The sequence below is a fragment of the Sinocyclocheilus grahami genome, unplaced genomic scaffold, assembly GCF_001515645.1.
Source record: "Sinocyclocheilus grahami isolate Dianchi unplaced genomic scaffold, SAMN03320097.WGS_v1.1 scaffold636.1, whole genome shotgun sequence".
NCBI lineage: Eukaryota > Metazoa > Chordata > Actinopteri > Cypriniformes > Cyprinidae > Sinocyclocheilus > Sinocyclocheilus grahami.
The window spans coordinates 676,729-691,309 of record NW_015505815.1 but is presented as its reverse complement, the minus strand read 5'-3'; the positions used below and the strand labels follow the sequence as shown (position 1 = coordinate 691,309).

At 39.9% G+C, this 14,581-nt stretch overlaps 1 protein-coding gene across 1 annotated transcript in view; it reads right to left on the bottom strand.

Annotated features, from left to right (window-relative positions):
- Positions 1–269: 269 nt before the first annotated feature.
- The window catches only part of LOC107558211 (slit homolog 1 protein-like), a 70,875-nt gene continuing 56,563 nt past the window's right edge, over positions 270–14,581 (bottom strand). The window contains 13 exon segments of the mRNA XM_016241834.1: positions 270–2,070; positions 2,233–2,444; positions 2,530–2,818; positions 3,280–3,434; positions 3,668–3,798; positions 4,044–4,272; positions 9,604–9,741; positions 9,849–9,942; positions 10,484–10,623; positions 10,938–11,035; positions 11,113–11,237; positions 11,555–11,718; positions 13,624–13,695. Of these exon segments, the coding sequence (XP_016097320.1) occupies positions 1,832–2,070; positions 2,233–2,444; positions 2,530–2,818; positions 3,280–3,434; positions 3,668–3,798; positions 4,044–4,272; positions 9,604–9,741; positions 9,849–9,942; positions 10,484–10,623; positions 10,938–11,035; positions 11,113–11,237; positions 11,555–11,718; positions 13,624–13,695 (2,086 nt within the window). The 3' untranslated portion in view covers positions 270–1,831.

Here is a 14,581-nt window from a genome sequence, read left to right as displayed (position 1 = left end):
CAAGAAGTTTATTTTCATCTGCGCTTAATCACAGAAACTGCTAGTAGCGGTTGGGGCTGTTGACTTGCTATTTAATATGAGGACTGAATGGTAACTACCCTTATTAAATGCTTTATCTCAATTACCTTTTTTTTCTCCTGGCTTTATTCACAACTCAAAATCAGCGTACTCTTAAATGAAATTTCAGCTTTCTGGAAAAAATTTTAAATAAATAATTACAAAATCAATCCCAAAGATATTTTAAATGAATTAAATGTATTCACATGGAAGACAACATTTACAATATTTAAAAAAAAAAAACCTTCCAAAACAATCGTCACTGGCTCCTATTACAATAAGGCTAATAATTATCTATGCTTTTGGCCAGTTTCAAACCACTGTAGCCTGTATAAGCAAAGTGAATTAAATGACCGAATAAAACACCAAAAGTCACAAAAATCCCTAAAACACAAATTTATTCTTTAACATATAAAAATACTATACCAAAATGAAATACAAATATATATTAGAATCTGTTAAGCATTCTGTATAAAGTGAAGGTCCTAGGGAGTTAGGAAAAGGAAATCAAAGCGAAAACAAACACCCACCCAAATGAAAAGAAATAAGCCAAACTGCACTTCTTTGTGTTTTAATCCTAGGATGATGTTCGTGGCCATTTGCAAACCTTCATGAACGCAGTAGCTTGCAGAGGTAATACTGTAGCAGTCAAAAAGAGAACATGGTGGATTCTGGGAAATCGTTAGTGTTACGTCAGCGGGAGACGGGAGAATTGTGACTTCTAAGAGGTGTGTACAGTGTTGTGGTCATAACCCATAGTCATATTGTACCCCTCAAACTGTTTCAACACTGGCCAATATAAAAACTGCAGTGGCATTGCATATTTAGCAGTGTTTCGATAAGCGATGTTCTATTTTCTGCTCAGCAGTACTAATATTAACCACAATCCAGACATCACATGACAACGAGCATGCATCTTAGAAAACGGTGTGATGAGATCTAGCTAGCGCTTGACTTTAGCTCTCCCTTACATTCTGTAGAGTTCTCTGTTTGAGGTAATGGAGTGACAAACACTGTATGGAATAGATCGAATGGATCCTTTTTCTTGACTTTCCTTTTCTTCTCAATCTATCAAAAGTGAAAATATTGTAAAGAAGCTCCCCTCCAACAATGTAACTCTATGTTATGGCATCAGGAGCGTCGCAGAGCTCTTCTAGTTTATTCGTCTAGTTTATTAAGGATGCCATATTTGCAGTGGAATTGGGGCAGGGACACATGGAAGAGTCCCGTGTGCCACCCATAACACAAAATGATTGGAAATATCTGGTAAGACAGCATGTCGTTCCATGCATATCTGGTTTCACACGTTCTATTTTACCAGCATGTCTCCGAGGATGTATTCTTCCACACAGATATAGCATACGTATAGTTTTTTTCAGGCATGGTGGAAATGTGAATGTTCCTTTCATCACCATTACAGAGTCTTATGTGCTCAAATACACATCCTGCACTGCAGAGAGAGTCAAAAAGACCATCATTTTCTTCTAATAGGTGACTACTGTCCTGCTTTTGGGCTGAAACAAGCTAGGGGCCACCTCGCTCGCCTTTCCTCTCAGCAGAGTTGCTGTTAATTTACCATTCTGAGACCTCACGAAAGGACAAAACGGGGGTAGAAGTTTCAGGCTGTGGTGGAAATATAAAAGGGTGGGGGGTTAGAGTGGTGGTATGTCTCTGTATACCCAATGAAAGATATCTATTTCTTTTGACTTATTGTGATGGCTCTTTCTGCGGATCTGTCAGACTGTGATGAGGCGGTGATGCTAGTGGTTGTGTTCTACATGCACCCCACACAGCCACACTTGATGGTCTTTTCAACCTCTTCGCTGAAGGATGTGCCATCGCTGCACTCGAAAGTGTATTTCCTGCGCTTCATCCTTTGACTGGTGCAGCAGGAGCCGGTGTCACAGGAACCGCTGCACTCCACCCAAGACACCATGCGTGTGGTCTGACAGATGGCGTAACCGCGCTGGACCTGGTAGAAGTCCCGCACTGACTCCCCGTGGCACTCAGACTCTAAAACAACATGAAAGTCAAATTGACAATGGACAGTTACTCATCCAATAGCATAAAAAACTAATTTCATAATAGTAAAGGAGCTATCCATGCTTTATCTCATCAGAAACAGAATGTTTGACAATGACCATATGTCTGAAGGTTGTGCTTATGTTTTCTTACCCTTGTCACATAACTCTCCACTGTAGCCCATCTCACAATGACAGTAGGCATCTCCTGTGTCAGATAACTGACAGTGGCCATGTTTGCATTGAAGATTTCTGCATGGATTGAAGAGCTCTTCCTGCTGGTTGCACAGGGCACCATGAAAACCCTCCTGGCACTCACAGCGGTACGACTGCATGTCCATTGGTATACATCTCCCGTGGACACACCTGTGCAAAGTGAATGAATGAATTAAGGTATGACATGTTGCGCCTCAGTCCAGTCTGCATATTTCACCTCAAGAATTTGACTGACTTGCTGCCCAAGCAGGGGTTCGCCGAAGGCTGGTCACAGTGTTGCCCACTCCATCCGGGCTGGCAGTGGCATACAGGGCCCGTGGCGGTGTTGGGTTGGCAAATACCATGGAGGCAGTATATCTTTCGGCAGGGCTCACATCCGGGCACCACACCAGGTTTCATCTGGGTTTTGGTAAAGTCTTGCAGCTCATTATTGATGTAAAGGTTCTGAATACAGCCATGAAAACTGGAGCTGTTTTGGATCTGCCAGACACGGGGAGGTGTGGGGTGGACACTGACCGGCATGCCTGATTCAGTGAGAACATTTTGTAAAGGCAGAGTTGGGAAGAGACCAGTGGGACACATGTAACAAAACACTGATGCCACATAAATTCAGTTACCATTAATGGTTTATGTCAGCGCTCTGCAAATCCTGCTCCTTGAGGTCAACTGTCATATACAGAGATCATCTGCAACTCTGATCAAACACACCTGAACAAGTCAATAAAGGTATTCAGGATTACTGGAAAATTACGGGTAGGTGGATTTAATAAGGGTTGGAGCTAAACTCTGTAGGACAGTGGCCCCTCCAGGACTGGATTTGAAAAAGCTTGGTATACTGGTTTGGTTATTCTAGCAAAGTTCAAGAGCAAAAGAGCGGAGAGGATGTGTCGTGTCTAAGTAGGTTCATGGGTGCACAGTGGTGATTGACAGTATTGTACAATTATGGTAGCTGTGATGGTGGCAGATGTCCTTGGTGCACTCCTACCTCCCACATATAGTGGAGCTTCTCCCCTCAAGGGCTGCACTTTACCAAAGCTGTCCATGGTTGTTGGGATACCACCATCTATTGAAAGGTTCACCATCTGGTCAAAGGTCACCAGTTCTACAGTGTGGAACTGACCATCATTGATGGTCTCAGTACTGTGTGTAAAACAAGCATGGAAGATATCGGATGTGAAATTTAAATTGCATTGAAGCTTTATAAACGTTTCATTTGTAGTCAGCTGCTGAGTGGAAAATACCAAATGACTTGATCTTTTGAAAATGAAATGTAGTGATCAGTGATCTTCATAATTAATAATATTCCTGCATGCCAACATTTAATTTGAATTTAAAATATATATATAAAAATACAGCTCAAAACTCCAGATCACCTGTAGATTGCATGACTTGGTTGGCTGCCAGGGTCATAGCTGACTTTAACATGACCTTCATGAAGCTCCACAGCAATGTGGTCGTTGTCCCCATTGTACAGAAGAATGCCATTGTCTTCTGCTGTGGACACCTGAGAACAGAACCAAAATAGATCATCTATCATCAGTAGATGAACAGAACAAACCTGACCACAGTGACAGCCTAGTTTGCCAATGCCAAGAAATGGACCTCATTGCTACACTGGTGACCTGTTATAAAGCGCTTCTACTAGTTTTTTACTAGTTCTGTATGATGCAAGCCATGTGAAAGATGTTATACAATAACACTGGCAAATTTCATCCAGTGTTTGTTTAAAGTTTGAGGTTTGTTGAATACCTGTAGCGTGATGTTAGCTTGAGGCCAGTTCTGCAGGTCACTCAGTAGCAGGTAGGAGTCTCGGTCCACAAAATTGACACTGACCAACTTTTCACAGCATGGTCCACCAAACCCTTCCAGGCACTGACACAGTGCATGCCCCCCCCGCTCCACACAGGGGGCATTGTTTTGACAGTCAGCCAGGTCGCAGAGGGAGCGCAGAGTAGATAGGACTTCACAAAGCTGTCCACTGCACACAAAATGTTTCAGGTCAGTTTGATCATCTCAAATCTAATTGTGATTTTCTCTGTCATGCATGTTCTTTGGCTGGAGTGAGCATTTGTAAGAGATGCTGCATGAAAAGAGGCACACACTGCAATTGTCTGGGTCTTTACACCCGAAGGTCTGAATCACTGACTACATTTACATGGACATCAGTAATCTAATTATTTACCTTATTCTAAATAAGCCAATATTATGATTATGGAGTTTACATGAGTGGCTTTTAGAATATTCCTTTCATGTTCCCGTTTTACATTTTATAGTACATAGTTTGATTATGGCACACGTCATTACGTCCCCATGCCATGCCAGCCGATGCTCCCTCCGGAATTTCACGTATAAACATATAGTTCGTCTTCGTGATGACGCCATGTATAGTTTTGGGTGTTTCATTTTTAATTTTAGTGCAGTTAATTATTTGTACGTGCATACAGACGATGGAGGTGATGAAGCTCTTTATTTGCCGTCAAACAGTTGAGCACTGCCATGTGTGTATCCTGTCGCAAAATGCAGCAAGAAGTCCTACACGACGGTAAAAATGCGATTAAGGTGTTTACATGTCTTAATTCGATTAGTGTTTACTTCGATTATGACTTTAGCCGGATTAAGGTAATCAAAAATCTGTTTACATGATAGAATCTTAATCAGAGTATTGTCTTAATCGTATTAAAATCGGAGTATTGTTGTCCATGTAAACGTACTGACTGTTGAATATAATGGCAGGCACACAATCAAACAATAAGGACTTTAAGCAACAGCTTCGAATGGAATGGAAGTAAGCTGTTACACTGCCGTAGCCAGGAACGTAAAAATCACTAAGCAACCGTAAACAAGACGGCACAACACGGCATTCAGTCGTTTGCTGAAGTATTATAAAGCATTATGAGGAGGATGTTTAGGCAATACTTACATTGTTCACTTCACATAATCTCTAGTCTCAGTGCTACCTGAGGTGTTGTGACTAACAGCAGACATATCTTTGTACAAACTAAAAAAAAAATCGTTAAAAGGTAGCTTAATTTTAAAACATAACACAGATTAAATAAAAGACAAATTGTAGAACCACATACTGATGCAATTACAGTGTTATATACCATATAACGTAACATTTACTTACCGAATCTGTCACATTGTAATGACTACGGTAAACCAGCTGTTCTCCCGTAGTAGACGGTTACAGTAAAACATCAAGAAGCAGCTGTTAAAGTCACGCATGCACAATACAACGTCAACGTGGCTGTTGCTTAAAGTCCCTAGTATCTTAAAGATGACAACAGAAAAAAACACCACTGGAACCCCACAAGTTGTTATAGGGAGAAGTTGTGGGCAGCTAAGACATTCGAAGCAGGCACAAAAAGACCCACAGTGCCATCACCTAATAATCTAACGTAATAGTCATTTGCACTGCAAACAGCAAGTACATACTCACTGTAAAACAAACAAGGACCAAAAATGGGTAATTCCAGCTGCTTGGACCCGCAATCTTGTTCTTTTGGTCACTATCAAAAGCTCATGACCATAGATGAGAGTTGGAGCATAGGCTGATTTGTAAATTGAAAGCATTGCCCACATGCTCAACTTTACTCTTCATCACTACAGCCCAGTATAATGACCGCATTACTCCTGCCAGTGCCCTGATCCACCCAGCAGTCTCATGCGGAGGCAACTCATTTCCTACCTAAAGAGGACAAAGAGGCAAGTGTGCACTCAAGGTCACAATTAATAAATGCCCAGCTCTCCACCTGGAAACTCTCTGCTCCTCTGCTGTGCCTTGGGATCCCATCCATAAATATCACAAACAGAATAGGTGACATTTACTTTGGGTTCAGAAGTTCAAAGTGCTCCTTCCACCTTCAGACTCAGACTGATATCTCATTAACAATAGCCTGGACCAGACAATGCCTCCCCTGCATAAGCCGTCTGATGGTTTGCCATAACCTCTTTGAGGCTGACCAAAAGTATTTAGCAATGGTTTCTCTGAGCTTTTTTGCCTCTGCAACTACTGTGGCCAGTCATCCGAATCAACCCAGAAGGTTAACCATTCCTGAAAGACCTCCATCTTCAGGTTGACAGACTTCATCACCACCTGCGTCTACCAATGTGTCCACTCAGACTCCATGTCTTCAGCCTCCTTGGGAAAAAAGGAATAGCACTTCTGAAGGTGGGAATTAAACATCTTCTGGACAAGAGCCTTCACCAAACATTCCCAGTTCACCCTGACAGTCTGTTTAGGTTTCCTGGTTTTGTCTGGCAGCTACCTTGCTATTTAACCAAACTCATTATCCGGTCATGATCAGTTGACAGCTCTGCTCCTCTCTTTACCTGTGTCCAAAACAAGTCAGATGATACAATATTACATTCTTATAAACAACCTTATGTTTGAATGAACATGGTGTTTGTTATGGCCAAGTCACGAAGAGCAGTATAGTGCTCTATAAAGCAGTGAAAGAACTCCTGTAGTGAACAATCGATTCTAGAGTCATCGATATCAACCTATTCAGCACCACTGCCATGGACAGCACCTGCTAACGTCGCACGTAAGAAGGTTTACCTTAAGCAACATCCTAAGGTATAGTTCGGGGAACACACCTAGGAAAGGTATACCCCTAGTTAAGGTGTATCTTTAGAGTCTTCGTAGCGCGCTAAAAGACACCGTTATCGGGAGACGCAGCCCAGAAATCCAATAACATATCACTGCTCGGGTTTAGATCAGGCAGGCCATCCCTCCTAATCACTCCTCTCTGGGTTTCGCCATCGTCACAAACATGTTCTTTGAAGTCGCCTAGCAGTACAATGGAGTTTCTAGAGTGGTAGCTGAAGTGATGTGTTGGTTTATTTTAAACTCTGCAAACTCTGTCTGGCGATATTTATTTGGCCAATAAATTGAAGTTATACCAGACAGGCTCAGGAATGAACATGATATAAATGAAAATGTATTCTAAACCGACTTGAAATGCTTTCAAGGTAATTCATCAGTTTCCCCAGTCTTGGGCTTCATGACTAATAATTACTAGGTGGTAAGAATTCTCAGCAACTTTGCGAGCTTGTGTCACAATTTCTGAAAGCCCTGATAAAGTGATGGTGTTGCCTTCGGCCAGTGTTTCTCAATCCTGAAACTGGAGGGATCCCTTATGCTGATTATTTGACACACCTGATTCTACGGATTAGCTCATTGGTAGAGTGATCCATTACCTGAATTTGGTGTGTCAAATAAGGGAAACATCTAAAACAGTCTCAACCCTGGTCCTGGAATAGCTCCAACTCTGCACATTTTTTATGTCTATTTGTACAGTACCTGAATGGACATGATTCCAACTTCAGTAACTAAATGACTTCTTGAGGTGTATGTGTATTAGGCTGTACACTAAGAGACATGAATGAAACAATTAATTTGATAATCACAATTATTTATGACTTGTCAGTCAAAATGCCATAATTGTAACTGGTCTATTTTGTAGTGACTACTCTGGACATTGCAGTTTGAAAGGCATAGGTCAGAATTCTATTTCTTAAACATTAAAACTATGTAAATATATTTGGAGTCCTTTGGATTTAACTGGATTTCTGCATGAATTGGTCATAAAATTTAATCTGAACTTTGTCACAACAACTTGTTTCTTGTTGAGTGTTTTCCATATCATATACACATCAACATAGTTTTTAAGTCCTTAGACTGTTGTGACTTAGTTGAAGAATAAATCAAATCAAATCAAATGTTATAACCAAACTGCATTTAATGAATATTTCCCACTGATAGTATTTGGATGAATGAAAGCAACTAGATTTAAATTCCAGTTAAGATTACCTCGGGTATCTAGATGAATTGTGAGAAATTGCCACCTAGGATCACAACAATCACAGAATGCAAAGTGAGTTCCCAAATGATCTTAATCTGTGTATTTCAAGTTTAATAATGGTGAGCACAAAAAGAGTAAGAGAAAGTTGAACTTTTGCTCAAAAACTCAACTGAGACAACTTTTATCCAACATGACTTATGAATGGGTAATACCACAGCAAAAGCCATTCATCCTACGGAGATGTAGGAGTAACATGAAAAGTGCACTCCACGTCAACACATCCTCAACTTCACTTACTGAGTCAGATCAAATCCCTCCAGAATTAAAAGTCTGCTGCAGTGTTGTCTGAGTTGAACGACTTCTGATTTTTTGAAGTCGACTTTTATGCGATGAAAGTTGAGTCGAGCTAGTCGCTAATGACGTCATTAATAAACAAATAAGTCTGGAGCTGTGATAAATAGCTTGTGCACAGCTATGGCATATGACACAGCGCTGCCCACATGGCTATTGCTCCTGTAACAGCTCTTTTTTATCAGTTCTTTTGTCTTTGGGTCGTTATAATTCTCACAGATTTCTGCTCATTCTAAATCAGATACAGATAAAGCAGCACAGTAAAGATTACATTCATATGAATGCATTAGTGAGAATGATTGCGTGTGTGAATTAATTCTACCTGGCAGTGTCTCTCTGCTAGTAGTGAAGCTGTGGGATTTAGTTATTAAGAAATATATGCTTGAACTTTTCAGTTTCTAAGCTATTTTATTGAGAAATCCCAGAACAGTGTTGACCACATTTCCGCGCTGAATGATTCTGTGACTGCATGATGCACGCGCTGCTGTCTGTAATGTGTGTGCGTTACAGTGCAGCAGCGCATTAGATTTGAACGGCAATTACCTTACCTGTACAATAAGCTGTTTAAAACGTGCATTCTACCGTTCAATTTCGAGCATCCAGTAATATAATCACACATGTCTTGTGGAGCACTTTCAGAGTATGCATTTATGTCATTTGAACTGTTTGCAAACTGAGCGTAAATGTGGAAGTCCTTCAAATAATTCTTATCCTGTTGCGCCCTCTATAGGACCAGCGACTAGTCGACATCAAGCTTAAAACGTCATGGCAGAGCATTGAAGTCGACTAGTCGATTAGTCGTTGCAACCCCTAGTATCTCGTGGGTTTGACGACAGACAGTGATGAGAGGTGGCAGGGCAATCTCCACAGTATCTCCGCAGGGATAACGAGTGCTTTCTACCTCTGTCACAAGAAACTCCAAGGTGCATGATGAGGCAGTGTGTGATTAAGGTACACTGCTAAAAAAATTGGTCACTGGTTGGCAAAATGTATTTAGTTAATAGAAAATAATAATAAAAAAAAAAAAAAACAGTTCAAATCGTCTGACATTAGTTTCAGTCTATCAAAAGATGAAGTGAAATTCTGGATCACTGATGAACTGGGGTTCACTCCACAGATGTTAAAATGTCAGATTGGTGTATAGAACTGACCTGTAGCCCTCGGGGCAAACGCAGAAGTATCCATTAACCTCGTCCACACACTGTGCCCCATTCTGACACCTGTGCTCCTTACAGTCGTCATAGTTCACACTGCAGTCGTCACCCACATAACCAGGTGCGCATATACACCTAAATCAAACACATGTAACCATTACAGAGCTCTTTGAAAAACAATTGAGCATTTGGTTAATAAAAAGGCTGTTACTCGGCTACTAGGTCAAAGGAGATGTGGTTACTTTGGGCTAGTGACTGTGATGAAGCAGGTGGACTGGTGCTTGCAGGGACTGCGAGTAGAAGCACACATGTCCTCCATATCCTCACACATCTCCCCTACACACATGCAAAAACAGTGCAATCCGTAAGTCTGGTGTAATAACTATGTCCTTACAAGAGTTTGGGAAAAGAAAAATTGGCAGCACTTTATTTTACAGTCCTGTTCCACATGTACATATTACTATGTACTTATTATAGTGATTATAGTGAATAACTAGATACTAACCCTGAACCTACCCCTAAACCTAACTTTAACCCATATAGTTACCTTACCAGTACTTACCAGTTACCAGTACTTTCTTAGGTAAGTACATTGTGATTACACACATATTGTAAAATAAAGTGCAACCGAAAATTCTTTGTCTTGTAATTCTTTATTTTGATAGTCCACTTTAGAAATTCTACTAACTATAAGTAACTTTGCAACTACATGTCAGCTTATTCTAACCCTAACCATAACAGTTAACGTGTACTGTAGTTTAAAATTTACTTGTAGTTAGTAGAATTTCTAAAGGGGACTATCGAAATAAAGTGCAGCTTTGATAAAAAAAAACAAATAACATTAATGTATGTGTTCAGGAAGTAGTAACACATGTACCTGTGTAAAAAGGGGCACATAAACACGTGTAATTGTTGATCCCATCTATGCAGGTTGCTCCGTTCTGACAGTCGTTGTCTTTACACTCGTCTATGTCAGTGTCACATGTGGGACCTTCAAAGCCTGCAGCACATGAACAGCTGAGAAAACACAAATGCGTCATTTGAAATGGGGATCAAGCTTTCTAAGCATTGAGAATGAATTTCATGAGACTTCCAGGTCAAATTTCACCCCAAAAGCAAAACATAGAATATAAGAAATAACTGTTTCTGCAGCTTATTTTAGAAGAATACGTTCCCCCCCCCTCTGATATTGTTTTCTGAACAATCGACACAGACACAATGGTTTTTAAAATGAAAATAGATTGAATTTGGCACAACAAATAAGCATTTAATGCATGCGTTCGACCACTTCACACATTAATAAATGATAAGGAAAAGATGTTGAGACTCACCTAAAGTCTTCATCCTCTTCTCCGGACATGTGGCATGCTCCTCCATTCTTACAGGGCTCACTGACACAAGTGTTGAGCGCCGTCTCACAGTTCTTGCCCTGTGTGTGAAAGGAAATGTGTAAACGTTTCATGTCCGTCTATCAGGATTCACATTGCTCGTGTTTTGTGTGCTCACCTTAAAACCCTCTGAACAGCGACACCTGTAGCCGTCCGTCTGATCGGCCTCGCAGCTGCCGTGGTTCAGACAGGGCTTAGACATGCACGGGTTACACTTCGCTAGTACAGCAGTGTCCACTTCACCTGCACACACAGAAACACGACCCTTACTGCACACGAGCCTGACAGACGGCGAATAAAATCCCTCAAAAATCATCCAGAGTACAACGGGAATCTGAGTGTGTCTTTCTCAGAGCAAAGACTTGTAGAACAGATTTGACGAGGTATGAAGGACAAATCTTAGGTAACACAAGATTATTTAACCACCATGTCAGTCATTGCATGGTTATTAATACCTGATGAGACGCAGGGCAGACAATTATGTATTTGTGGTCTACAAAACCAATGCATTTCATGGACTTTTCTTTAACCTTAGTCGTCATTCCATTCATGCATCTTACCTTGACATTCGAACCTCTTGGCAGGCGTGGTGAGCAGTAATTTCCCCTCCATGCCGTGCGGTCCAACACAGCGTGCGATGCCAGGCTCCTTGTAGCCAGTTTTCACCCAGTCAGAGAGCCAGCGCAGGCGGCAGTCACAGTGCAAAGGGTTTGCACCAATCGCTCTGAGAGCAATCACACACGATCCAGCGTTAAACAAATGCAGACTGTTTTAGACAGCCAAAATGAGATGCACTGAACAAGCCCTGTCTACAATGGACAGCACACAGCATAAATGAGTACATAGATATACATCTATTTCTTAACGATCACTATTACTACTATGGAAAGAATAAAAATGTAAATTCATTAAACACATATTTAATAAAAACTGAAAAATGTCACTCCTCTCTGTACAACAAGTAAATTAGCCAATTTGGCTTAAATGCAAGGTTGCAAAAATGAGTACAACTTTGAATACATTTTAAGAAATTGTAATATTTTAGTCATAGTATGTGCTCCATTACTTTAAAACAGCTCTTCTTGGCACTGAGTGTACACGTTTACAACAAATGATCACATCTATCCTGTTAGGACCACCTCCTGAACTGCCCTGGTCTTTAATGGAGAGTGGTGCTCAATCTGTCTCTATGAAATCCTCCAGGTTGTGTATTGCTGTGCGAGATGAAACAGCCACTGTTCTCATATAGAAGCTTTTGCCCGCTCGGAGACACTTGCTTGGCATTTTCCTGCTCTTTTCTTAGCAAAACTCACTCATCACGAAATGAAAGCTTAAAGTGAAGGCCTGATTATTTCAGGAACATTGTAACAAGTCCGTTGTTTTTAAATGCATGCTCCATTGTCTTCTTTTGTGCAATGAAATAAGTCTCCTGACAGTTCTCTCCCAAGTGGTTGCATTGTTTTCTGAGAATGATTTAATGAGCTATGTAACACTTTCAACTGTCAAGAAATTACTATTTAAATGGTTTGGTTCAAAATACTCACAGTCATCAAAAATGGCCTTTAACTTGCACCATTTTTCTTTGTACTCATCTTTGCAACGCAACATTTGATCACATTGATAGGAAAATTGTATTTTCTTAGTATCTATTGATCAGCCAGTCTTGATACAACATTATATCTTCAAGGAACCCTAATGTCTTCTATGAAAATGGAAATGGAGAAGTTTCAGAGAGACTGTCCTCATTTACTCTGTGTCCTGGTTTACATCATCATTGCTGCTAGATGGCGCTGTAGACGTCCTAAACACAGAGCTGTTGCAATGGCCAAACAAAGAGTGTTTGAATTCTATTCAACTCCCCTAAAATAAAGACAACTAGCACAAGAGGCTGCGCATTACAGTGATTCTACCAGAAATAAAGGGATCGTTCACCCAAAAAGGACAATTCGGTCATCATTTACTCACCCTCGTGTCGTTTCAAACCCACACGACATTTGTGAAGTTTGGATTTGTAAAATAAAATGTCCATGGTAACATCCCAGCAACCCACACTCACATTTGGCTTAATGCTTTTATAAAATGTGCCAATTAGCAATATGATCAAATGCAGCAATATTCCATATATAATCACATTTAGTACTATTAATCATTATTCTGCCACGTAAAATTGCTCATGGCACATTAGACTAATTGCAGGCTGTTAACAATCTCTTATCAATCAGAAATCACCTATTGCCAGAACAGAATTCATCTTATGCACCTCACACGTGTGTGTATACTTCAGCTTCAGTGACTTCATCCGACACGATTTTGGAGCGGTTTTATAACAGGCAGCGTTTGGCCACACAGACATGTTAGAATATATAATCACATTTAGTACTATTAATCATTATTCTGCCACGTAAAATCGCTCATGGCACATTAGACTAATTGCAGGCTGTTAACAATCTCTCTTATCAATCAGAAATCACCTATTGCCAGAACAGAATTCATGTTATGCACCTCACACGTGTGTGTATACTTCAGCTTCAGTGACTTCATCCGACACGATTTTGGAGCGGTTTTATAACAGGCAGCGTTTGGCCACACAGACATGTTAGCTTCATATTTGTTTGGACTCTTTACTCACAGATGTGACAGCGATGCAGCGTCGTTGAAGATCCCATCAGGCAGCTCTGAGATGTCATTACCATGCAGAGACCTTAGAACAACACAAGAGACACAACCATCTGTGGCGTTAGTGACATGAAGTTTCTCTGGACACACTGATGATATATGATGCATGTTGTTCATATCTTCTCAAATGTAGCAGAGAGTGTGGGTTTTGATCTTGATAAAGGGGTCGGTAGGGGGTTGCACTCAAAAAAAGATTTAGGCCTAAATCTAGAGTTTAATGTGTTTTGAGATGCATATATAATTTATATGCATTTGGACACAGTTTTAACATAAACTAATAAACTTTATGTGATGCATATTTGTTTGTCAAACATTAATGAAACAGGTCAGATTTATGGATTTTAAAACCAGCCATTGTTTATTATCAACTATTTGCATCTATTTGGTTTTATTTAAATAATAAATCAATCAATGCATTTATTCGAATTGAGTATACTCATCATAAATCTGTAAATTGTAAAAACAACACTGCAAAAAATAATTTTCTTACTTAGTATTTCTGTCTTGTTTTCTAGTACAAACATCTAAACATTCTTAAATCAAGATACATTTACTTTAGAAGCAAAGTGGCTTAAGATAGTAAGTCTTGTTTTCTGAAAACGTTATTTAAATTGTTACGTTTTTGCTTGGGCCAATGGGGCAAGAAAAACTATCTTGTTTTCCCTTTGAGTTAAGATATTTTTCTCGTTTCAAAATGTCTTTTTTTCTTCTTCAGAAAACAAGACTTGCAATTTTGCTTCTCAAGTAAATGTATCCTGATTTGATATTTTGATATTTGTTCTAGAAAACGAGACAAAAATACTGAGGAATAAAATACATTTTTGCAGTGAATTACATTTAGTTAAAAAGTTTGAGCATGGTTAAAATATGAAACAAGCAATTTCTAATTATTATAATTATCTTATTAAAAT